The 27292-nt window shown below is 42.0% G+C and overlaps 2 protein-coding genes across 2 annotated transcripts; one reads left to right on the plus strand and one right to left on the minus strand.

Annotated features, from left to right (window-relative positions):
* Positions 1-1738: 1738 nt before the first annotated feature.
* pkdccb (protein kinase domain containing, cytoplasmic b) lies at positions 1739-16191 on the minus strand. The gene is given in 9 exon segments (XM_082516079.1): positions 1739-2772; positions 3064-3240; positions 6430-6537; positions 6847-6926; positions 7252-7523; positions 9185-9316; positions 10050-10663; positions 10666-10909; positions 16148-16191. Coding segments are annotated over 9 exon segments (1773 nt in total). The 5' UTR covers positions 16187-16191; the 3' UTR covers positions 1739-2665.
* disp2 (dispatched RND transporter family member 2) lies at positions 13687-26948 on the plus strand. Its single transcript, XM_082516074.1, has 10 exons — positions 13687-13915; positions 17440-17578; positions 17676-17929; positions 18722-18751; positions 18879-19002; positions 19819-19934; positions 20533-20648; positions 21400-21497; positions 21732-21890; positions 22522-26948. The coding sequence occupies exons 1-10, from the start codon at positions 13821-13823 to the stop codon at positions 25852-25854; spliced, it is 4464 nt and encodes a 1487-aa protein (XP_082372200.1). The 5' UTR covers positions 13687-13820; the 3' UTR covers positions 25855-26948.
* The last annotated feature ends 344 nt before the right edge of the window (positions 26949-27292 follow it).

Here is a 27292-nt window from a genome sequence, read left to right on the forward strand (position 1 = left end):
CGTTGTTGGTGCCTCTCCAAATTCCTGAGATGTGATTTGTGTGTCCCGACCTGCATGTGTGTGTATTTATAGGACACCAATCGATTAATGAGAATACCACAGGCATGTTGGAATGAAGACTAGGAAACTGCCACTTCAAAGCTAGGCCATTTAGCTTAGCACAAACCTTAGAAAAAGCTACCCTACTGCTATTAAATGTATACTCAGATGTATAAATGGCTCTTTTTTCTAGAAGGGAATGTCCCGTCACACCATTTCATGACAAGGAGTAACAAACTACCTTCTTAAATAGTGTTTGAAACCATACAACACCACCCAAAGTGACTATGTATGGATCTAGCTGATAGCTAGCACTAGCTAGCTTGATTGGTATAATGCATGCTAGTTTGTAATTAGTGTTAGAATTTACCTCATCAAAGAACAAAATGGACACAAACTTGGATAGCCTGTAAATATTAATAATGGGGAAGACGTGTTTTAAAATGGTATGAAAAGGACTTGTGTAGTATAGGGAAGCTATGTGTCATATAGCATATAGCTTTTCTGTACTGTGACATATTTTCCAGGCTAAGCTAAGCTGTTGTGTTTAATTTTTACCCTATATATTTATGCCCAAAATGCTGGCTTTGAATTATTTGATTATGTGTAAATTTCCCATGGTTTTTTTGTGTGAATAAATAAAACCTTTTACAAAACAGCACACAAATCAAACTGTGATCATTTTTCTTCTGCTCTTCTCTGACTATAAGTCATGTTATGTGTTGGGAAAATTTTCCCACCAGGAAACCAGTCCTTCTAGTTAACGTGGCTTTTGGTTTTGCCTTATCTAATCTGAGTCAGACTCCTTATCTTTATCATCTGGACTCTAATCAGCCGGCTTTGTCCAGACAACAAGGGGCCAACCTAAGGCAAAGACAATTATTTGTAGACAGGGACATGCCCTTTCAAGTCAGTGGCACTGGTATGGCTGAACGGTAAAGACTCACCGCAGAGCTATCTGGAATTTGCTGCTTCCATTTTTGTTTGAGTGGCGTTTTCCGGCGTGACGTAGGCGTGCCTTCTTGAGAAATTAAACAGATTTTTATCGCTTCTTAAACTGTGTGTGTGCATCAACATTCGCGTTTTACCTCAGAAGATAATAGATGAAGAGCCGTTGATGGCATGTGGCAGAGATCTCCTGTTCGTATCACACCAGGTATTTGTTTAACCCTCTCCTAGCATAAACTCAGTAGTTTCTGAATCTGACTTTACAAATCCCTCCACCCTGCAGACCTGCCCTTATCTCAACCTCGCCAGGTTACTTCTGGCAGGCACAGATGGCAGCCCATTCGTGTGCTAACCACAAACTGAGCTCTGATTGTCCTGATGTCTGCCTTTGTCTTACAGTAATGCACCCTCTCTCACCATGAGAAAGGGCTGGCACGTAAGCCAATTTACATGTATTAATTAAGGCTCATAATGAGCTCAGCGTGGTGGGGCATTAGAATGCATTCTTCTGGTATTATGCAAACTCTGTGGAGCTCCTTTCCTCTGAGCCATTCAGATGGGCTGCAGATAGTGGATGTGGGGGCATGCGAGAAGATAAAGGGCTTAAAAAACACACAGAAAACCAGGTCAGCACACACATTCTAGGCCCCCCTCCCCCCACTGAAACACACACGAAGGTGTTAATGAGAAGTAAACAGGCTGTTAGTTGCAGTTACACTGAATACAATAAAAATGCAAATGAACACAACTTAAAAAAAAACAGTAGAAACATTATATTTATATATCTGTACAAACTAAAAAAAAAACTGCACAGTAACAACACGGGAAGTATTAAAAAAAAAAAAAACAAAAAAAAAAAAACAAATGAATAATTTTTCATTGAAAATAAAAGTATCACCCACAAGGTGCATGAAAGCTGTAATGCACAAACATGTAAGAACAATTACAGTCCATTTAATCATATAAATATTTAGGAATGAAACACTATAACTAAGTGCACAAAAGTATCTAAAGCAAACAAAAAAGACTGCTCTGGAATGGTTTTGATCATCTTTGCTCATTGTTGATGTGTAAACGCTTACATGGTTGTTGCCGTCTCATGCGGCGGTGCAGCTAAGCCAGGGAACCACGAAAATACAGCCACAACCTCTGCGCATTAACATCAAAGTGTATTTGTATAAGAGCTTGTTTTCCTTTCTCATCCTCGGGCTCCAAATGCTCAGCGACTATACTTCTTACCTCTTTGGTTTAAAAAAAATAAATAAAAAAAATCTAGCAACAGGGACTCGACCTCACAGTGAAAGCTGACGCACACGGCAAATAAAGGAAAGGTAAAAAGAAAAAAAAATGTCAAGGGCATGAGGCTCTCCCTGCTTAATTGTACCTGAAGGGAAATCCCTTTAAATAGTAGCTGGCAGAGGGGAGTGAGCTGGCAGGCAGATCAAACAGTCACAGAGCAAGAAGCCCCATAAATACATCACATTCAGTTGCTGGCTTCAAACGCCTCCTCGTCAGCCTGGTCTCCACGCTGCTCCTGCAGATCCACAGAGCCATGCTGCGTTTGACTTGTTAAACAGGAGGACGCGGTTCTCGAGTGCCACGTCTTGCATCAGTTCCCATCGCCCCGCTGTGTGCCATCTCTTGGTAACTCCCATTTTGACAGAAACTCGCTCGGACGTCAGGCGCTTGATTTTTCGACAACTTTTGTCTTCTTTACATAAACTTCTGACGTCCCATCAGGCACCAAGTGACTGAAGCCACTCCTGAAAGAGGCTAGGAGGCGGCCTACAGAGTAGAAAACAAAGAGAGAGACAGAAAAGCAGATCCACGTTAAACAAACTGGCAACATCAAGAAAGTGACAAGTCCTGACTCGAAAATTTAAACTGTGTATTTAAACTTTAAAAAAGCTTCACTGGAAGATTAAAAGGAGCAGCAATTGTATGCTTAGCACTTCTAGTCATGTGGCAGGTGTGGTTTTGTGGAAAGTCATACAACTAGTGCTTTTCCATGTCTACTTGATAATGGGAGATGGGGAACTATGTACCAGTAGAACCAGTAGAGGAGGCTTTACTAACCTGTCCAAGTCTTCTGCCCCGTCAGAGTGAAGCTGTTGCACTGAGAGTGGGAGTTACAGGTGTACGCTGCCTCTCGGGCACTGTGGACTGACAGCACGCAGCCCTGCTGGCTGTAGGATGGCCAGCAGCGGTACTCCACGTTCCCAGAAGTGCCCATCCCTCGCATCACAGTGTAATCTAACCACAGAAGAAGAGACGCCACTTCAGTACGTGAGGCTGCTGAAAGATTCTGAAATGCTCTCCAGGCATAAACACGGAAGTTTAGTAATCCCTGGAGGGAAAACAAACACGCTGGAGCACTGAAAGAAAAGAATGCTAATGAAAATAAAATAAGGGATCCCTAAATGTAAGACTACGTCTCATAGAAACACAGACTCTGGTTTTGGTTGGGAGATATTTAAAGAACAGATATTCTTATGATAAAAGGACACAAAAATGTTAGTGTGAAAATGTAAATCTACTGCTGGCAGAACAGGATTTAAAATGTGCCGATGGTCTGGAATTACCTCAAAGTGCTGACATACATTATTATGTATTATTTATAATAAACTAGCCAGCGGTAAAGTATTACTTTAAATTATTAATTAATTTGCAATATTTTTCTTAAATGAAAACAATAATTTAGTCGGTAAAATACTATGAAATACTTTTAAAAAATACAAGCCAATGTCTTAATTTCTTTTTATTTATTTTTTTAAACATGGGATCAAAGAACAGAGCTGCCAAGCAGGAATCACAAAATGCTTTTCGCTTGAAAAATGATTTCTTATTTTACTCAACTAACTTATTAGGCGACAAATTGTTTTCAGCAATGTTTTTGTTCGAAATGCCAAAGCAGGACCTTCTGCGTCTGTCATCGTCTCTAATTATGTGTCAAACGTTTCATTTGACACCAGAGATTTTTTGCTCGCTCACACACACACACACACACACACACACACACACACACACACACACACACACTCTCTCAATCGACCTCATCGTCCACTTTCCAAACATTTGCCGTACATTCATCATTATAATTCTTCCTGTCAGACGTCTTGTGGATCTGGCCTTAAATCATCTGCTACACATTAGCAGGAGCCATGAGAGGAACCCATGCTCACATATGCCTGCACACACACACTTACACACACACAAGAAATGGACAAAAGCCTCGTCTGTGAGCCCGTACGGAGGAGGCTCACTGTTACAAACTGTTAACCTTCCTAAATGGCAGGAGGCGGTGTGTGTGGGGGAGTATTGTTACGAGGAAAAAGACACGAGGATCTGCCTTCTGGCTCTGAGAAAAGGGAACAAGGAGAAGGAGTGTTTGGAGGATCCTTCTCTGGGGAGAAAAAAAATGAGGCCTGTTGGGGTGGCAGACCTCAGCTGTTAAAGAGACAAAGACATACAAGTCTCAGTGTTTAAGATGAAGAATGGGAGAAAGGACCTCGTTTTCTTTTAATATATAGAATATCATTTAACGGTGAATTTACGGCCCGGCCTATGCGGTCTCTACAGTTCTGTACACAGCTGGATTTATAGTTGCAGCAGTTTTTAGGAAACTACAGTATATCTTCATCAGGTTTCCCTCCATCACATCAGAGATGATCTCAGCTGCGGACAGCTTACATCCACATTACCTATGAATCTGCATCTGTCAACAATTTCAAATTAAGACTCTGGACCTGATGAGTCTCCCTCCCTCTCTCTCTCTCACACACACACTATTACACAAGCGTTAGCTCTGTTGCCATTTGGCTTCTTTTATAAAGATAAGTTGGGACTTTGGCTGCAGTTATGTTTTCTCTCTCTTTTTTTAAATTTCCTTTGAGGGAAAACATTTTAATTCATGTGGCTTTTAATATACAATCCCACAATTACTCAGTTTTTCCCCCCTCAGGCTGTTTAATCATTTAAAAAGACAGTTCTGTCAGATAAGTCACATTGGAAATGATTTATTACAGCAGCCGAACAGAGTAAATATCGCCCCTTGGAGTGTGCAGGTGAGTGTGCTGGGGAGGTGGAGCAGGGTTGAAGCATTAAGGGCACTGACATATGTGAGAGGGTGATGGTAGAAATTTTGCAGCTTAACTACTGCCCCTGCCTCAAACCGGGGAGGGCGTGCTTGGTATATAATGTGAGGAGAGTGCGGCATGTTACATGTGTGCGACAAAAATGCAGCTTTTTTTCCAGTTTGTAAAAATGACTAATTTGGTGAGAACTGGACGAGAAGTTTAATACCTTTTTCATGTTAGTGCAGTGAGCATGCAGCTAACCACCTTAGCTTAGCATCTGGAATAAGGGAAATGTGGAAAAATATGCCCACCAGCCCTTCATATGCTTACTACTCATCTCCCTTTTTGTTAAATCTGTGTAAAATCTGAAGTGTGCAAGCAATCAGGACCGACTTTAAACAAGGAGATTTTTTAAGCTTCGATAAAGCTGGCCATTTCCCCAATATAGGAAATTAGGCTAACCAGATGCTGGTAATTTACTGGATGGAGTTGAATTCTCAACATGATTGAGCCACGAGCTTTATTTCCCCCAATATGTGAAACGGATAAGCCAAGCTGGTGCTGAGCACAGGCTTTTCCTCCACCCACAAATACCTCTGCTTCAGCTAATATGCTGAATTAATAAACACACGCATTTTTCCCCCCACAGTCTTATCACACACACTCAGCAGCAGCAGCAGCAGTCTCCTGGCACCTCCTTGTTAAGCTGAAACATTCCCTCCCGGTGTCAGCCTCGGCACCAGGGCCTCTTTACCCTGAATCTGTGATTAAATTCACAAAGTGCTGCTATATAAACAGTCCAGCATCTGGGGGGACGGAAAATCTCACCACAGGAACGCAGCCAGTCATTCTGTTATTAATATTTCATACGGCTGAGAGGAGCGGGGCAGGAGGGGGGGCGTGGTGGAAGCGAGTTGGAGAGAAGAAAAGTGAAGGACGTTCAGCGCTTAGGCTGGGCGAACACAGAAACAAGTAGGACAAAGATTTTGAAAAACTGTTTACGTGGCCGTTCTGCACAGCAAAAAGCGAGGAATTTTAAATGTAATGAAGTAAAAACACACTTCTTTTTAAAATGAACGCCAACTGCACTCTCTAAACAAAAGACATACGAGATTAATCTCACTTTGTTAGTCTCGTCCCCTCATTCCAGCTGCCTAATAAACCTGTCAAAACAGCCCCTTCTTTTTCAGTTTTTTCCCTTCTTAAGTAGAAAATGAAAACACAGGTGTAGACTGTCTGCTTTTCTCTACAAGTAGATTAAAAAAAGCCAAGCATTCTCTTCATGCTCACAAAAAAAAGGAAACAGGTCCACAAGAGAGCCCAGTGTGCTTTTATATAAAGCAGCCTTCATTCCACGAGCGCTTACCTCTGATTATTGATGGAGGCAGGTTCTCCAGGTGTAGGCCAGACTTATAGAGGTGGAGGATGTGTTCAAAGGCCTCCAGCGTCTGATTGATGTCAGCTTTCAGCTCCCCTGGACACACACGCACGCACAATGAATTCAATCTGGTTAAAGATTTAAGTGACTACAGGCATAAAGTCAGGCATTATGGATGTTTTTTTTTTTTTTACACTATGCTGTCTACTCCCAGTTGTGTGATCTCAACAAATAACTACTTGTATTCATTACTGCGTTACATGTCATGAAGCATCTTGTCTTGCTCATTAAAAGAAGCACTTAGGCAGAGGCATGTCATTACACGACTGCCGTAATGGAAAGATTTGCCTTCTGATCTTTAGTAGCGAGCGTCCCCCGTCATGTCGGGACGACTCTCATCCTCACCTGTGGCGTTCATGATGCGGTCTACCAGGTGTGTGAGGCTGGGCGGGGCCTGGTGAGGCAGCAGGTAGGTGAAAAAATACCTAAGGTCGGGCAAAGACACTCATTCAGAGAGAGAGAAAGTTGGGCAAGCCCTATCGCATAGCCGTCTCGCTCCGTCTCACACGTAAAGATCGTAAAGCTGTCAAAAAAATCGGAACCATTTTTAAAAGGAAATTGCTCTTTTTCCCCCCCACTGAAACTAACAATGCATTCATTATACTTTCCCCATCAAACTGCAAATTTCCAGCTGCACGTCTCCACTGTCAACACTTTAGGTGTCAGCTTGTTCTATATTTATGCAGTTATCCGTGTAGCCGATGCTCCTCCTATCTATCACGCAGTAAAACTGTCACTTTTTTTTTTTACCTGTAGGCGTTGTAAATGTTCCTCTTCTCGTTTAGCCCCTCACACACACCCCGAGCTGAGCAGGGCAGAGTGAAGTTTCTGTGTGGAAACTGGAGAGTGCAGTCTGCGTCTGTGTGACAGGTGGTCTCCTCCGCGCTGGCATCATCCAGGTCCGTGAGCTTCAGCGAGCCGGACACTGTGACAAACTGCCGAGGCTGGAAGTCCAACAGGGCCACGGAGCCCAGAGGCGACTGAGAGAGGAAGTGGAGGAGCCGGACCAGGTCCAGACACACCTGGAGATTAGAAACAACAAAGTCTGATCAGCTGGACTCGTGACAGTGGTGAAATATTGCTCAGGAATATTTCACGTTGGCCTTGAAGCGCTAAATGCATTGTCACTGAAGCCAGTTACGGTTTATAACCAGATAACCGTTGAAGTCATTCATCAAGTATGTACTCAGCTGTCTGACGTGAGAATATGCTTATTTTTTCTTTAATGTTAATATTTGTGATCAAATGTCAAGAAATGTTTTTAAAAAATGTATCAAATACAAATATAATTACAGGCGTCAAAGCTTTTTCTTGATTTTCATATATCATTTTTAGGCGTGTTGCACATGGTTTGGTCTGAAACTGATGAAAAACCAGGCTGCAGTGTTCAGAGTGATTGTTGTGTCATACCAACAAAATCCAAAAATACTACATTTTGTACAATAAAAGAAAAATACTAGATTTTTTTTTTTTGCAGAACCTAAAAGTTTTTTAACAATGACTTTAAATTTATTTCCATTCTCTCTCTCTCTCATTTTATTTTTTCAACCATAATTTATAATATAAAAAAAAATAATCATAATCATAAGTAATTATCTTGTTAGTGAAAAATGTCATTTGGCCAACAAAAACCTGTTAAAAATATTATTATTTGACTTGTTTTCAAGTTAAAAACTGACTTGTTTTATCCTCTAAAAACTCAGAACATTGGACAATTTAATTAGGTTTAATTAAATGGCTAAAAATGGTTAAAACTGGAAGCCATGCAAAAGCCTTTCCTTTAAAGACGGCTCACCAACCACATTTGCAAACCATTTCCTGACACTGTTTTTATAGTACTCTTTAAATCCTATAATAAAAACAGAGAGAGAGGGAATAAGTAAGGCTACCAAAAGCAAAATTAAAGCATTAGCCATGTGCTAAAAGTGCATGAAATGCTTCTGTCACACTACAAACATAGCTGCAGTGTTAGGTAATGCTCCGAGTCTCTTGGACGTCGCTTGGTGGAATCGGGGGTATGGCAAAAACGGGGCTGGCTGAAACCAAACACCCCTGGATTACTGAAGCTTGCACAGATGCGATGTAGCTGAAAGTGGCCAAGCAGCTCAAGGGGAGGGTTAATATGAACTGCTATTTTGGTGATGCAGCAAAAAGTTGCCCACTGTTGAGATGATACGTGCAGAATGCCAAAGTACTTTTTGCCAGTCCAAAAACAAAACATGCATGCTCAGGCATTCCCCCCCCCCTTTCCAACCACTCTCCTTTTCAAACACATCCATGCGCGAAGGCGAGCATATCTGAATCCCTGGAGTGTAAATTCAGCCTTTGTTGGCTTCCACTGTGGAGCATACCTGTGATCGGAGGGGGGTTGCGCTAAAGCTGTATGTGTGCATCTAAGAGTGTGTGTCTGGGATGAAATGACATTCCCAGTCATAAGTGGATTAACTCCAGGGCCCATCACGACTCAAAACCTCGGCCTGATCAAATGTACCGAGGGACAGATGCCCGACCTCCAGGAGTTTCCAACATCGGCCTCTGTCATTTTTCAACCTTCACCTTTTCTGCAGACTTGAACAATGGCCTGCACATGCTCTGTGCACAGTAAGTGTGAAACAGGTACCTCTAACTTCCCAGTGCGTCTGCAGTGTATGAGATAAATGACAAAACACGCCGTGATGCTTACTCTGAATCTGTCCTCCCAGGAGCTCTGGAGCAGCTGGATCATCTGGAGAGGGTTCCCCTGCTCCAGAATGACTGTGACTCTTTCGGCCTCGCCTTCTCTTCCTCCTGGGCCCCCAGCACAGTGACCCTTCAGCTGCAGAGTGGAAAATAACTAGGTTAAGCCACAGTACAATAAAGAAAAGCAGGGTAGATCATGCTACTGTTTGTTTTTTACATTTTAATTCAGAGAAAGCAACAGGTTAAAGTCTCTTTAAGGTTTTGAGCAAAGATTGCATACAATGTGTCATCAAGCTCGCTCTAGCAGTTATGACTTGTGATAAAAATTTGAAAAATTACATTATAGCCAAGAGAATCCAGCACATCTCTGAAATGAATCAACCGGGCTGTCACACGACTGCAGGACACGAGAAAGAAACCCCTGGGTTTAGCTCAAACTTCTTCTAAATTGGGCTGTAATGGTTTGAGTGAATAAGCGCCAGGGGGTTTCAGATGCAACCATGGATAGTAGAGGAGGACAGAGTCACATTGTCTGCTCTCGCTAAACTGGACCCAAAGGTCAGAGGAGGGTCACCGAATTTAATTTAATTAGATGGGAAGGCCCTGCAGCAACCTTTCACGCAGCTCAGTGTGTGTGAAACAAAGGAAAATGTGAGCTGTAGTACGAGGATTATGGAAAATCTTCACTTTATCCAGTTTCCCCAGCTGGAACGCTCAGAAGTCAACAGTAGCCTCTGAAACTTCATGGCCCTTAAATAAACACCGAGAAAGACGCAGACTAAACGCTGTTTTAGCATTTGAACTCGCAACTTAACAATTTAAACTGATTAAAAAACAAACCCTCAAAGCAGAGGGAGAGGAAACTTTACCTTAATGACGTTCGGATGCTGGAGTCTTTGGAGAAGGACCATTTCTTTCCTCAGCTTGAATGAAACGAGTTCGCGACATCCCCGAGGATCTTTAAAGTCCTCCACGCACTTCCCCATGTCTATGCCCTGCTCGTTGACGAGTTTCAGCGCCACCGGCTCAGATTCCCCGGCTAGATTCACTTTGACAACCAGCTTGGTGTATCCCGATCCGAGGATCTCCACCGCCTGCATGTCGGCTAGGGAATCACAACCCATTTCATCCAGATGCGTTTTCCCGGAGCCAACTGTGATCTCATTCCACAGACTGTAATCCAAAGTCGAGTCACGCTGGGAAAAACTTTCTCCTAACAGTCCGTTTTCATCATCATCACCAACACCAGGTGAAAGCAGCGGAATAATTTCTTTTCGCCTCTCGTTGAGCTGGTGAATCAGCGCCTCGCGGAGCGAGGCTAACTCCTCGTCATCACCAGAAGGTGCGGTGGAAAAGTGCGAGATTCTTGCTCCAAACTGCTGCACGCTGCTGATCAGGAGCGTCACCAGAACTGAAAGAACCACGAAAGCCAGGAGGGCAGCCGCGCGTAAAGAGTTGCCCATCCCGGGCATTTTCACTCTGAGGCACGGCTACAGCTGCCAAGACGCACAGCCGCCGGTGGAGGTAATCGCCCTCTCAAGTGAAAGGGCTCCTGACTTTCTGCAGGAAGGAACGATCGGCTCCTTGTTTCCACCTCCCCGGGAACTCCCTCTAGAGGTGTGTCCTGCCGGCTCGTAACTTTACACCCGCCGGACAGCTTTGCAGGAGAGCTCGACCTCGCATTGTCACACAGTGTGACTGGTTTTACAGCAGCAGTCATGGAGTTAATCTGAAGAAAGTCATGAAAAGTAATGAAAATATTTACTTAAAAGACACAAGAAAAGAAAACAAGTTGAGAGTATAGAGTATTGAAACGCGTAGATTTTATGTATGGAATGGCACTACTGCATATACCTCAAATAAACAGACAACGCGTAGGGTACTATAGGCTTATTTATTGATTGATTTATTTTCATTATAATGGTAAAAACAATTCAACCACTTACACAATCTGCCCAATAGGTGGCAGCAAAACACCTTTGTGTTCCTACTCACAGAAACAACAACGTGTTAATATCAACTCGACGATGAAAATAAACAGACACGCACTATTTTCTTCTTCGCTCTTTGTTTCCACGCCATATTTTAAGCCATATTTCTGCTTGCATCTCTGTTTTGAGCCGAATGTGTTTGGGCAACAGATCTCGAAACAGCACTGAAGCTTTAATGAAGCGTTTCCCTTCCCGTCCCCGTTCACTGGCAGAAATCTGCCACAGGAAATTACCATGGCTGTCACCTCAGTACCAGCCTCAAGCCAAACCCTCTCATTATACATGTGTGTCTGGTATCCAGTACAAGTCTGTCAGGCTCTGCATTATGTGGGTATTTGTGTGTGTGTGTGTGTGTGTGTGTGTTTTTGTGGCATGCTGAGCAGTTAAACAGTAAGTTAATCAGTGCCTGAAGTCAACAAGGCATTAGCAATGTCAGCTGCCACACAGGTGGATCAGAAAACTCCACGCCAGCGGGCTTTTGTTCAATGTGAGGCCAGCGATTCACAAACACAAACCTGAACACTAAGTTTTTAAAGACAGATCTTAAGTCAGATCAGATTTAAACAGCCACACCCCTCATCTATGACTTTCACAGTTTGTTTAACCTAGTATGAATCAGTGCTGACCATCATGAATCACTTATAACAGACATAAATTGGGCCACGCTTTCAGATTTAAAGCCGTAAAACGAGACTTTTCATCTCTCCTACAAAACTTTCTCACAGCCTCCTTTTCTTGATCTTTGGCTTTCTTTCAATAAATTATTCCCTTCTCCCCTCTCAGTGGTGGCTTCTCACAGACAAGCACCCACTGCCATGATTCATATTTATAACCAGATCCAGACCAGCGGCCGCCTCATTAGCACACTTTCACACAGGTCTGCTGTGTCACAGTCACTCCTTTCTTTTTAGTCTGCTGTGCTTTGGCTAGTTCTCTTCTCTTCTCTTCTCTTCTCTTCTCTTCTCTTCTCTTCTCTTCTCTTCTCTTCTCTTCTCTCTAATCAATAACAGCTCCACAGACTGAGGTATGTAAAATCCACACCAAATAATGATTTTTACATTCTACACAACGTATATAGCTGCACTTCCTACTTACTCAGCTATGATTATTCTTATTTAGGAAGTCTTCATTTGCAAAAGTCTTCAGGATTTTATGGCACACTAATCAGGATGACCTGGTGCAGGTTATTCTGCTAACAGTGTGTAATGATGATAGAGCAAAGCCGGTGAGTCCTTTACGGGCAACAACACAGATAATTAAAAGAACACCAGGTCAAAAACCAGACCTATAAATTGAGCTATTGTCTTGAATTGTTGTTATAAGACTTAATTGAGAGTTGTGAAAGAGGAGCTCTAGATGGATGTTTCTTCTTAACTTTAAGGAAGTAAATAGGGTTCAACTGGTAAACGTCTTTAGAGCAGTATCATAGTGTTGAATTGTTATTGTCAAAGACAAAGGAAGACAGACATTTTCCTGCTATTCTGAACAAAAATCCTAATTTCATTTTTAACTTTTGGGCCAGATGCTGAAACTGAATCTTAAAAGAGAGTCAGGTATCAAGCAAAATACCTTCCAGGTATTTGAAAGACTCCACGAGACTGATATGAAGATAATTTAAAGGACAGACAGAGTCACAGGTTTATTTAAACCGAACCTAAAAGTAGGAGATAAGCCTAATCTTTAGGAATATTATTCACATGTATTTATTTCTTTTTAATTTCAGTGATAATGATTGCATACGTTATGCCACAACGCTTTTCTTTCATTCCGATGAGGCATAAACATCTGGATGTTTTAATAATTCATTATTTGGAGCAATTTGATACATCAAGTTAGCATTGGTATCAAACCACTAAAAGAGATTTCACAAAATCTGGCAAGAATGAAAGGTGCTGTTATTAACGGCTAATTACTGATCTATGAATCATCACTCTCCCAAATGGTATTAATGTAACCGCTGGTTGCAAACCTCTTCATACATAATTTATGAAAGCATCCTTGATTACTGTAATGCAGCAAAGACAATGAAGGGACAGGGCTTAAATCTTTTTTATACATTCTAACTGACTGGTGCAATTTCCACTTACATTTCTAGTAAAAACATGCATTTAAGTGTTTTCCTCTAACTAAAGCACGTCATTATTTAAAATTAATGAATAATGTACTGATTGTCTTAGTCCCTTCTTTTTAAATCGTTAAGGAGGAGAGTATTTCACCCGGCGGTGATTTATGCTCAGCTTTGCTGTGATCAGCAGCAGTTAGCTATTGTTTTAATTGAGTGCAGCATCTCTGCCTGTGCACCTTCATAATGAGCAGCTGTAGCTCCTGTCTGAGCCGCTTAATCAGCCACCGAGGCTCACCACCCTTCACTCGGTCGGTGCTCCAGCACCGCGGCCAGTTGGACAGCGACCATACAGCCTCCTCAGCATCACCGGGGCTCCGCCAATCAGAGCGCAGCTCGGGGCAGATTAACCCAAACAGCCCTAGTGCTGCTCTGTAGTAGAAGCCCCAGAAACAAGCATTTGATCCTCGTGGACTCAGTCCTGGCAGATAGAAAATTAACCGTTTAGTTAACCCGATCTGATATTAGAAGGGATTTATTTATTTTTTTTTAAATAATCAGAAAGAAAAAGGCGGATCGGGAGGAGGATGGATGCTTGCTCAATAATAGGAGAAAGCACGGACGCGATAGTAATGGTTGATTCTCCTGTAGATGAAAAGGAAATTCGGGAGGCTTGTAAAAGGTGGGTTGTTGTTTTTTCTTTCTTGTTTGTGGAAACGTCCAAAAGCTTACTGTGTAACTTGATCAGTAGCGAAAATGAATGGATGTTAAAAGCAGACATGAAGGTGTGTGTGTGTTTTTTACCCCCCTGGCTGCTGCTAGTTTCGCTGAATGGTGGGTTACTGAACCCAGCTGTTTCTGCTGTAGACAGTGGGAACAGTACACGACAGGATTCCTGCTGCTGCTGTTGTTGTTCTTGTGTTTCAACATTACTGCAACAACATATATGCTGCTGTCTTAGTTTTAAGAATTTATATTGAATCACTGCGTTTTCAGTGATAGCACACTCCATATAAGTGCTTTATGATACTCAGAGCTAGTACCCTGAGTGCCTACTTTAATTTACCACCATACAAAAGACCGTTCCCTTTCTGCTTCTGACAGATTTGCAGGATTCAGTGAGCAGCTCATAAATAGTTGGCTGGAGCTCTTTGCGATCTGTTCAGTGTCATCCTGCTGCTTTAGTCAAACTGCTTCTTTGGGTCACTGATGTCACCCTGTCACTCACTTTGTTCTCAGCTTGTAAAAAAATCTAATGGATAAGAGGCTTCAAACATGAAAGCAGGGCTGGAAACAGCTGAGACCTGTCACCCTTCAGCTCAGCAACAGGCCACATTATTAGTATTATTATTATTATTATTTCTCTCTCCATGAACACTCCTCACTTGGTTTTGTCACCTATATGCAGAGACAGAGCATCACATTTTTACTCTAATGATACCTCAGGCTTTTAAAGGTTAACAGTCAGCACTCTGCATACAGAGTGTGCTTTTGCACAGTTCTTCAGCGTGTCTATATGCGTGATTGTCAGGTTAGGAAATTTTGAGAGACATGACATTGACTGACATCCAGACAGTTGATGCACGAAGCGTGCTGTAGACAAGAAAACAGACAAAGATCTAAAGGGAAATGTTTGGAGAGAGAGACAGAAAGTACAGCTGACAGCCTTTAAGCCTTAGAGATATTCTGGTTCCTCCCGGGGCCACCTTTGAACAACTTTAAGGTGATTTTATACACTCAGTTTCCAACTCAATATCACACACTCAGCAGTCATATGAAGGACTGTACAGAAGCGCAAACCTGATTTGTGCTTCTTTTCCACTTCATTCAGAGGGCGAAACATTACAATTTCAACTCTACGTTTTTAAAAAAATTAACATGATAAATTTGAAGCTTGAAAAATTAATAAACTCTAATTTAAACTATTCATTCGTATGTCATTGTAATGGAAGTCTAATAACAGCCCAGAAATACCCAGCACCTTCCTCAAGTCACAGTTATCAGTTTTTGCTGAAACTGCTTGGTGCTGGCTGTATTTTCCGATGAGTCTGAGATGTAATAATAAGAGGGGTTTCTAATAATTAATGACATGGTCTAGCATCACTGATTATTTATAGTTGTTATATGAGACTTCATTATTTTAAGAGGACTAATAATCTGGCAACAGAGTGTGTGCACGGTGAAAAACGAGCAGCTTTTGTTTCAGCTGTGCACTCTGCTGTTCTGATGTAAACTCTGATTTATGAGGTCATTTTGATTTCAGGGCACGCTGCCAGTTTCCCATTTTTGTCCTAGGTGTCGGGAGTAGCTTGGTGACACCTTTTTGGATGTATTTTTGTATTCGTCCGCTGAATTATTGATAAGCTCCAGAATTGAGTTCCTTTGTTAGTGTGTTTGCCTGGGTTGGCCAGCTCTGTGGAAACCATTAAGATGAAAACTCAGGGTCAAACACTGATATCCCACACCCTGTGGTCAAGAGGCAGCCAGGCAGTGTCTCCTAGTATCTTTAATTATATTCCTGCATCAATTCTAAGCTGTAGTGAAACACTGGATGGACTGAGTTTCTTGTGATTACAGTGAAAATAAAGTATTTACACTCTGAAGTAGCTTCATTTTGTTTGTTTATTCACTCACGTCAGCGTCTAAATAGGTCAAACTAGTAGATGAACAAATGCTTTGCGATTAAGAGCTTCTGAGGACTTTGCAGGGTATTTATTATTTAGGTCATAACACAATTTTATTGTAACATGAAGACAAAACTCTGAGGTTTTCTTCTTCACTTGGCTCCACTAATAAACTCCATAATCCCTCTGCTTATGTTTACCAATTCAGCAGACTGCTCATCATCATTTGTTCTCCTTATTATGAGATGCAAATAAAACCTTGTGAGGTCAATTAAGCTCTGTTGACTTACTCTGTCGCCATGGTGACTAGGCAGGAAGTGCGGTTGCATCCAGTCTTGCGTGGAAAAACAAGCATGTGGTTGACTTTAAGGAGCTCATGCCCACTTTCCTGAGCTACAGCCAAAGGAATACGCAGCTATCCTGTTAGGTCTCTTTATTTTCTGTTGTTTTTATGTAACGTAATTTTGGGGGTAGAAAGTGAAATAAAACTAAATGAATGAATGATTTTAAGGACATGTGATAGAGGAGGAATGGAATATAAAACAAGAGTCTACAGCCACACTGTGTAATTAGTTTAGTTGTTGTTTTTTGTGAACACTGTCTTTATATTTCATGACAATCCATAGAATAACACAGAGCATTAGTGCAGGCAGGCTATAAGGTCAAGCACAGCCAAGAATCCCATTACAAGACGCTTTGCAACCCACTTTTTTCCTAGCTACTCCTTTTTTTTCATGAGTCTAAGTTAATCCCTATCATCTCTGTCATTGTCCATTGTCATTACAGCCTGCTCTGTTCTGCTTTGCTTTGTAGTCAGGCCTTGCTGCTGGGGAGGTCCCAGATTAGAACCATGATGCCCAATAAAAATAGAAATGGAAAGAAAAGGAAAAAAAAGTGGCTTAAGTGAATGTCATTGAAAAAAACTCAAAGGATCACGGAAGTCAGTAGGACTCATCTTCAGGGAACTAAACAAGCGGACATGTGAGCCTTTCCATAACTGTGTGGGCTAAAGTGGTGAATGCAATAAACCGACACAGCTATCCACAGAAGAATGCTTTTAACATGACCAAAGACAGACAGTTTTCACAAGCGCTGCAAAATTAGAAAAATATAAAAACAACTACTGAATGCTGCCGTTAGCCACGAACCATCCCTCAGTCTTGTCTTGTGTGCCATCCTAAATAACCACCTACCCCAATGATGGTGACATGAAGTGAAAAAAGTCTCACTCTCTCGCTCATTCTCGATTCCTTCTCCTTCCTCCTACCTTCTGTTTTAATTGGCCCTTCTTCCTTCCAGTGGCTACAGCATGTTATCCAGAAATCCATTCCTTACCTCATTAGCTCAGCTGGGCTGCTCAATTCGCCGTTGAAAATCAGATGAAGTAAGGCAAGAAGTGCATTCAAGAAACTGAGTTGTCAGTCACTGTTTACAAGCTGAACTTTTGCACCTTCATTTGAAAAGAGCTGCTGCTTCTTTCACTGCTACCACTGTCAATCATATCCTCTCTCCTGTTAATATATTTCCATATTTTTATATTTTCATTGTCTTCCTCTTCTCCCCATCCGACGTCTCTCCTTAGTGAGATCCCGACAGTTTCTCTGTGCCCCCCTGACAGCTCTGCTGAGGCCCAGTTGACTGTCATCCAGCCTGAAGGGGAGCTATGTGACAGCTGCAGCAGCCTTGGCAGACCCTCTTCTTCCTTTCAGCTCTATCACCAAGTATACCTTAGCATATATAGGGATGCATTAAATAAGGTGGTGGATTTGGAAGGCAGTGACATCAACAGTCATATTGTTATCTTCCTTCCTCCTTTAGGTTCCCCAGAGTCCCCAGCTTCTAAAATGTCCACACTGCAGTCACTGTGGGCCAATCAAATCAAATGCCTGCCACAGCTGTCATTCAAACACCAGCGTTCCTAATGATGAAGGAGGAATTGTTGTAAAAGTGGGACACAGCTGTGGTTCTGCCCATCAGTCATCCTGCCATGGACCGGTGAGATGTCACTGGCTGCACGGGTCAAATGAAGGCGGGACACAGAAACCAAAGCAGCAACATGTGGTGACAGTAAGGTGTGTTTTGGAAAATATACTTTGGCTTTTTTTTGGCTGTTTTACCTGAAAGTAGATAGTTCAAAAGTCATTGTCTGCATTTCAATTTTTTGTGTGTGTATTCAACAAACTGGAGAATTAAAGAGCTTCAGTGGTGCCGACAGTCGGATTTGATTACATTAAAGAAAAAAAAAAAGAGAGACAAATCTGCTGTTTCGTTCCTTTTCGGCTTACTTGTGCTTGGCCATAGCTTCATACTTAATACATGTCTCAACTACCTTGTGGGAAGAGGTCAAAAGTCACATTTATTTATATGACACATTTAAAACAATAGAGTTGACCAAAGCACTGTACATTAAAAGCATATTGCCCCAAGAAAACTACACTGAAATCCAGAAAAAATTGAAAGCAATACATAACATTAAAGGACAATAAATAAAATAAGATAACAATAAAATGAAATCAAAATAAAAACAGACCATAAAATGCAATCCTTTAAGTGGATGTCACACTGCCAAGGAGAATAAATGTGTTTATAATAAAGATTTAAATGTGTACCGCCGGAGCTGTGTGGATATGAAGATAGGTAGATTATCCCATAGATGTGTTGCTGATTCTGCAAAAGCTCGATCACCTCTCTGTTTTAATCTGGTTTTAGGCTTGTGTAAGAGCTGCTGGTTAGATGAGGTCAGAGCTCTTATAGAAGAAAATGAATCAACAAATTTGCTTGTTTTTTCCCACATGTGCACAGAGTCATTATAATGATAATAATTATTTTTTTTGTTACTGATAACAGTTTTCTTTTGTGAACAGGGATGGGGGACTGTACTGTATCCTTAGAAAGTAAGTGTGAAAACCCTTTTTTATCTTAAAAGCCCAAAAGTACTGCAGGTCTCTCTTAATTTCATCATGATGATTCTCTTTTCTTCAGCGACACAGCCTGATTCTTTTGCGGTATTTTATTTAACAGTTATTCCCAGGTGATAGTGGACTACCCGTTGGCGGTTCTGATTGGTTGTGCTGTGCTGTTGCTGGGATGCTCACTGGCTGCATTCTTGATTGGCCCACTGCCAGACTTCTCTGACCCATTACTGGTTAGTCTCAAATACATGTGCACACTCACAAATTTTAATATTCATTAAATGCATTCCCTAGCTCCAACTGTGACTTCATGATCTATGCCTTCCCCATTGCTAGTAGTCTCTTCCAGAGTGTACATCCTTTATGTCAAAATTTAGTCAGAGAAGGCCCCCATGGTTTGCTTTACAATTGGTTTAAAGTCCCCACTGGGCCATGAAAACAAGAACACTCAAGCCTGTACACACAAGCAATCTTCAAATTTTAATCCTAATTTTCTTGCTGCAGCACATGTATCTCTACTGTCAGGTTCTGTTAAATCAACAACACAAACATCCTTCACCACCTTAGGCTGAGTGTGGTTAATTACTGTTCTGCTAATGACTCATGATTTCAGCCATATCCTTTTAGTTCAGTCTAATCTCAGATTCAATGAGCCGCTCTGAATTAGATCACACTTGCTGTCATCTTAATTAAATACACCTTCTCACCTTTGAGATGCATGTTTACAGGATAAACACTGATTAAGAAATCATTCTCAAGTCTCAACAAGCGACTCACAACAATGAATCATGAACGGCAAAGCTAAAAATGATTTACATAAGAAAAGAAGTACGATTATGCCAATGATAAGAGTGCTGCTTTCTTTTTATAAACACCACTCAGTAAAAATATAAGCAAATACAGGCTGCGTATATACATGTTTATTAGACAGCATTTAATTTGCTTGATGCTGATTATATCAGTGGATGCATTTTGTTAAATGGTAACAGCATCTGTACTGCCTTTCACTGTGATGTCTGCTTGTGTTTGAAAGTGCTCTCTTTCTACAGGGCTTTCAGCCACGAGGAACATACATCGGAGTTCGCATGTCGAGCTTGTCCAAGCTGCAGGAGAACACTGGCCCTGGGAAAAAACTGTCTCTTTTACCACAGCAGCTCAGTAAAAGGTCAGCAGAAGGTTTTAGTGGAATGAAGCACAGACTGCACCACTGACAGACGCACAGATGTGCTGCTGTAGAAATGGATTTGAGCAACCTGAAGACTGATAACACATTATTATAATTACTTGCAGTAAAAGCTTTGGCAATAGTGACTGTATGCAGACACACTACACACAGTCATTACAAAAAGAATGCACACCCTCTTTCAAGTTCTGGTTTCTGTATTGGGAAATAATAAAACAATAATTAATTTGGGCCTTACTAAGTTGTGTTGGATCCTTAAGGCAGAGCACAACCTGAACAGTGTGTAACACAGGGCTAACACAGAGTGGTAGACAACCATTCACACTCTCACATCTACCTCTTAAGGAAGTTTATGGAAGAGAAATCCAAGACAGAGGAAGACTGAATGTTGGACTTTAACTGAATCCTAACTTTGCAGTATTCCCACTGAGTTTATAAATAAGCAGCATGAATAATAATGGAAAAACAAACAGCTAGTGTCTATTGTGCTTATCCCAAGTGCTAAAAAAATATTGCAAATTAAAAAAATGTTAAAATCAAAATGCTAAAAAGGGCATCTGTCTGGTTTTATATGTGTTAGATTTGGAGGAACTATCAGCAGAGAAAGTAGCAGTGGCCACGACACCTCCAAAGCTCGAATGAAAAGGATGCTGGCCAGGGACTCCACTCTAGACACCTTCCTCTGCGATTCTCCAGGTGAGAAAACCCTGATCAGTTTAAGCTTTTCAGTAAAATAAACTTTTATGTTTTTAAAACTTAAACGAATGAAATCTCGTTGTTTTCACACTGTAGATCTACAAGGGTTAAGAGTAATATGTATCTATGCTGGCCATGACAAACTAAACATTAGAAAATTAAAAGGAGATAACTATGCATATGTGAATGCAGCCGATTCATTTCAATTTAATCCACCTCTATAAACTGTATTTAAAAACTGTGAATGTTGGGAAAAACACTGGAGCTTAGTAAAGAGTCATTAGTGGTCTCTGCAAACTTAGAATGAAAGACATAAACAACATAAAAGTGACCACTTAAATACAAGTTCACAAAGAAAAGTTGCAGATCAAAGAAGTTTTTTGAGAGCTATTCTTTGGGAATGGTATTCCTGATTTTCTTCTTTAAGCTCTGCTTTGATATAGTTTTCTGTTAGATCAAAGACTTCTTTTTAAAATACGGAAAGCTCCCTAAATAGATTTATTAGCAATCCCAAGCCCTAGGTTTGCATTTTATTGAAGTTGGCTAATTTCTATTCACATCCAACACTGACGCCAGGATAAAACACACAAAATATGTAGTTTGCTTGCTTTCATCCCTAAGGATTCATACCTCAGAGCCCTTGACAAGGGTCTGCAAACATTCTGAGCATTTCTGACCACCCCTGTGAACTGAGGAATCACGGCTGGTCATCTTGTTCCTGTATGGACTCCATCTGTCTCTCTCCACACAGGCGAGCGTTTTGCCCAGCTGGTGTTTCGATCAGAAAACTCAGCCAGTCTCTGGAGTCTGAAGGCGATCCACGCCATGTGTGAGATGGAACAATCCAGGGTTCGTCATGTTCTACTCACTCCTCTCTGTCAACTTTGCTGAAACATTTAGTCATCGTCTCCTCTCTCTCTCACTTTTTCAGTTTAATACAGTGGCTGTGTTCCACATTTTAATCCATCTCCTCCAATAAAAATCACTCTACATCATCTTGTGTGAAATTAGTTCTTTTTTTTTTATGAAATAGCTTTAAATCTGGGCATGCATTCAAAAAAACCTTTGCCTCCTTTGAAACAGATTCGCTCCCAGGCCCAGTTCCAGGACCTGTGCCAGCAGCATGTGAGGGTGAAGGCTGAGGGAATGTCCAAGAGCGGCTGTTGTCCAAGCTGGTCTCTGGGGAATTACTTGGCAGTCCTTACTAATGCCTCCCGCTGCCTCAGCCTCACCTCACAGCAAGTACTGAAGCTTTCTTCTCATTTTCAAAATTATAAAACAAAACAAAATAAAACAGGCAAAGGGATATCAGCTCATCAGACCAGTCCTTTTTATTTTGTAAATTGTACTTTGTAGGTGGATGTCTTGTCACGTTCAAGAAGACATTTGAAAACCTGATCTTGTCCTCAGAGTTGTTTGGTAAAGTAACCCAAGCAGAAAGTTGACCATTACAAGCTTTTAACTGCACCTCCAGTCATAATGAGCAAAAATCAAATTAAACCACGTTCAGTTTAAATATACTGTGTGTGAAATCTCACCTTTAGATGTCAGTAGATTCCAATCAAGTGCATAATTGTAGCTACGGAGGCCACTGCAGGGCAAACAACTCTGGCTGCTGTTCGTCTGTAGTGAGTGTAGTTGGTCAGTCGACTGTTGTCCAACTGAGGACATCAGCTGGTAAAGCATTATTATGCAGATATCCCTGTGACGTGGCATTTAATTTTCTTTCAGAAATAAAATGTGCTTATTTTACAAAAGGTTAAAGGAGCATGGATATGTGTGAGCAATGCAAACTCAGTAAGCACTTAATTATACCTCAGTTCTGTTGTGTTATCTTGTGGTTTTATTTTCCATTGTCTTTCTCTCATACCAGGTTTCTGAGTCTCTGAACCTTCTGCGGAAATGTGCGCCATACTATCATGAAGGACATCTAGTTGAAGCCTGTGCCCAGAGACCCAAACATGGCAGCTGTTCCTCGGTTCCCTCCCGCTGCAAACAATCCCGCGTGGTGTTTCAAATCCTGCACTTTCTGGTTGACAAAGACTTTCTTGGACCGCAGACTGTTGAATACCAAATTCCCACACTGAAGTACAGTCTTCTTTTCCTACCTGTAGACAAAGGAGAACATATGATGGAGATATACATGAATAGCCTTGAAGGCAGGGATCTAACCTACAATAATACGACTATTACTGGCATAGACTTTGGCATTAAGCAGGCTCTGTTTGAGTATTACCTGACAAGAGATTCAGTTTACCCTTTCCTAGCTGTTGTATCACTTCTGTTCACTATGGCTCTATACCTCCACTCGCTCTTCATAGTAGCGCTATCTGTAATAGCAATCACCGGCTCCCTTCTAACATCCTATTTTTTCTACAAAGTAGCATTTCGTCTGACTTTCTTTCCTCTGGTCAACCTGTCAGCAGCTCTTATTCTCTTGGGAAGCTGCTCCAATCAGGTTTTCATCTTTACTGACTTTTGGAATCTGCAGCTATCCCAAAATCCTTCAGCTTCCCTGGAAAAGAGAGTAAACAGAGCTTTGCAGGAAGTAGGCTATTTGATTTTAGCATCAGGGCTGACCTCCAGTGCAGCTTTTTTCTCTGGTTATCTCAGCAGCATCACAGCAATCAGATGCTTCTCCATTTATCTCGGAACTGCCTCTGTAATCAGCTCCCTCTTGGCATTGGTGTGGCTGCCGTGTTCGTTCATTCTGCGTGAGCGCTACACAAAAATGTCTTCTGCATCTGCGGCAGTGCAAGGATGGAACCCCTGCTGCTCCAAAAGCACTGGTGGCTTTTGGGACACGAGTTCACGCAAGAGATGCCTCTTCAGCCTTGGGCAGAAGCTGAGAGAATTAAATCGTGGTCTCACTGACACCTCCAATTTATTATTTCTGAAAATCCTGCCCTGTGGAGTTGTAAAGTTTAGATACATTTGGGTTTGCTGGTTTGCAGTGCTCGCTGCTGGAGGCATGTACATGTCATGCATAGACCCGGGCATGAAGCTGCCAGCTCTTGAGAGCAGGGTCACCCAACTGTTCCGCTCCAGTCACCCATTTGAGCGATATGACGCAGAGTACCATCACATGTTCATGTTTGAGAGGCAGAGAAATGGAGAGGATAAGCCTGTTACGTTGATGCTTGTTTGGGGCATCAAACCGACTGACAACGGAGACCACTTTAACCCAAGAAGCAATGGCTCTTTAGTTCTTGACCCTGACTTTAACATGAGCCGACCTGCTGCTCAGGTTTGGTTGCGGGAGCTGTGTGGACGGGTTCAGAACCAAAGCTTTCACTCTCCTTCATCACCTGAAGATAAAGATGCAATGACAGATAATATCTGCCTCGTAGAGCAGCTAATACACTGGATATCTGTCAGGAGGTGCTCAGAGAGCGATGACGCCCTTCATTTCTGCTGTACTGACATCCCATTCCCCTACCCTCCCAGCGTTTTTGAGAACTGCCTAAGCATGATGCTGGCAGAGAGGTATGCCGAGGGCCATCTGGCACACAGCGGAGGGGTGTACTTCCAGCCAGATGGCAGGGTTGCTGCCCTCGTGCTGGCATTCAAAACTACATACTTCTACAGCTTCAACTTTAGCAGAACCAGTGTTTTTTACAGAGAAATCCTGACATGGTTTAACAGAGAGATATCAGGAGCACCACAAGGGCTGGAGAACGGCTGGTTCATCAGTCAGCTGTCTCTTTTTGACCTGCAGCAGTCTTTAAGCTCAGAGACTCTAGTAGTAGCTGGCTTTTCAGTAGCACTCACATGTGCTTTGCTTCTTTTAACCACATGGAATATTCCACTGAGCATATATGGAACAATAGCCGTAGGAGGCAGTGTGTTTGTCACTGTCGGCCTCCTTGTTCTTCTTGAATGGCAGCTGTGTGGCACAGAGGCTCTGTTTATATCATCTGCCGCAGGGCTGTCAGTCGATTTTATTGCCAACTATTGCATATCCTACAGCTTAGCTCCACATTCAGATAAAATTGGGAAAGTAGCACATGCCACTAAAAGGATGGGATGTCCTGTAGCAATAGTTTCTGGTGCTTTTTTCTTCATAGGGATCATCATGTTACCTGCCACGGCCTTGTTCTTCAGAAAGCTTGGGATTTTTCTGTTTTTGGTCAAATGTGTAGCGTGTGGATTTGCAACCTTCTTTTTCCAGTCCCTGTGCTGTTTTTGTGGACCCCAGAAAAACTGTGGAATGATCACGCTGCCGTGTTTTTCCGACCAAACGGACGGTATGCTTTCTTCTTGTTCTGATCCTGGCTCTTTGTCGACTTCTGCGGCTAACGGGGCATTTGGTAAATCTAGAGTGAGGAGGAGTTATGACAAAGAAGCAGGCGGTTATCTCTATCCCAACCATCGTCAGCACAGGCAGAAACAGACTGCAGGAAGTGGCTGCGGGAATCGAGGGCCCGAGCAGTACGAGCTGCAGCCATTGGCCTATCGCCTGAGTGACAGCTTTGAGAACAGCACCTGCACCAGTAAACTGTCAAACCGGCCCTCTGTGCTTTCTGATGAGATTGAGTACTGTGAGGGAGATGTGGCAAGGAATACCATGGATGGGGAGAGTGAGGAGACATGTAGCCATCAACAGAAAATCTGCCAACCACCACCAGCCGTCCAGACCTCATCTCCTTACAAAGAAAACACTCTATGCCCACCAGGCCTGGCTGAAGAAGATGTAGCTAAGGACAAGTTGCTGTGTAAAACCTGCAGGAGTCAGTCTGTCAGGGTGAAACACTGGAGCAATACATCATCCTCATCATCAAGCATGGAGGAGACCATCATCAGCCATACACTGGAGACTACTGACCAGTCATCACTCTGCAAGGATGAAAATACCTTAGGGGAGAGGTGCTGTCACCCTCATCGCTCACATAAAGGACGTCACCTCTCCCTGTCTCAGAGCTCCTGTGAGGGTCTGGAGGAGTCCTGCGAAACGTGCCTCAGTGACATCGAACCAGGCTCTTCGAACACACAGCAGCAAGAAGGAGAGGCGGAGGTCCACTTACAGCCAGGACACCTTAATGGGAGGAGAGATGCACTTCGTCTCTCACTGAAAGAAATCGTTTATGAGACTTGTGGCAAGCGTCGCACCAGCCACAGCGAGGAAGTGGTGATTTTACCCAACAGTAAGCCAGACTTACCAGATGTTTGGATAAAGAGAGACGGACAGCGGGAAGATACTTGTTAAAGAAAGCTGGAGAAAATCTTGAAAACACTGTGGATCTGACTCTTAATTTATACATATAAAAAAATTAAAACCAAAACAACTGAACTTATACAATCACAGTTGATGAAAAAGGAGCATACATTGTTACATTTGTATATTACACAAAGGAAATACAAGCCAACTGCAAATGTAACACGACAGCATGTTTGTCCAGTCTTGTTTCATCGTTTGTTACAAATGAGGTCAGAGCATGAGCGTGTCTTCAGCTAAAGGTTAAAACTGAAAGCATGACAGCAAAAGATGAAGCTTTCTATCCAGCCACAGTTTTAAACAAATGCCACATTTGAATATTAACTGCAGCTCGTCATCGACACAGAAACTATCCGAGTGCTGCACCTGATGCCTGCAGAACTTACTTTGTGCCTGGAACTTTTTAACTTCTGAACCTGGACGCTCTGCACAGACTGGGTTTCTCCAAGCTGGGATTGACCCCTATGAGCCATATGCACTCATAGATTTAAATGTGAGATATAAAGAGACAGAGCTGCGTGGGGTGTGCCTGCGCGCAAAGCCGCAAACAGTTTATGAGCATGACTCAATCATTATCACGTTTAGAGAAGCAGACAACTGTCAGTGGGTTCTGCACTCTGTGGGGATAACATGTACAGTATGTCTTTTGTGATGATAATGTAGAGAATCACTAACCTACAGTTCGCAGTGTGTATCATGTGTGGTGTCTTGGCTTGCTTTTAATGTTTCACTTTCAAATTAACGGTCATGCTGTTTATTCTAGTGTCAGTGCCAAAACAATGTAATGTTCACTCGTGCTGATTTCCAAGGGGCAAAGTGATGTCTAACAGACTTAACACTAAGGTTTATACACTTAAGGTGCATACTATTCAGGATCCACAGATGTCAGTAAGCCTTAGCAGAATTAGGAGGAGCTTGAATTTCTGTTTTAAATGCAGTAATTGTACCATCACAAGCAGCTGCATCAACAGTCAATTTCCCATACAGATCTGGCTGCAGTGTTAAGAGAAACTCCTGACAGGCGACCTTTATCCACACTGCAAAGCATTTAACAGTATTTATGACATGAACAGCATGTGTCAAATGTCTTTCAAACGGTTGTTTCAAAGCAGCTGAAATTTTGTGATGTGCAAAAAAAAAAAAAAAGTGTCCTAAGAGTAAAATTTTATATGTTTATGGTCCTTTATATGTATAAAACAAAGAAGTATTGAAGGTGCAGTGGCTGTGATTCAGCGAGGACCTTAAGAAGAAAGATTTGCCATAAAATGTGCCTATGAGCGAGGTTATTTTCAAGACTTTTCATTGCAGAGGTGTTATCTTGACTGTATAATCAAACATCTTTAACCAGCCTTCACTTTGGGTCACTCAGCAGAATAACCTTGCCTTATAGACAAAGGTAATCAATCACAGGCTTTCTATAAACAAAAAG

This window comes from Aulonocara stuartgranti (assembly GCF_965226115.1).
Source record: "Aulonocara stuartgranti genome assembly, chromosome: 19".
NCBI classification, from domain to species: domain Eukaryota; kingdom Metazoa; phylum Chordata; class Actinopteri; order Cichliformes; family Cichlidae; genus Aulonocara; species Aulonocara stuartgranti.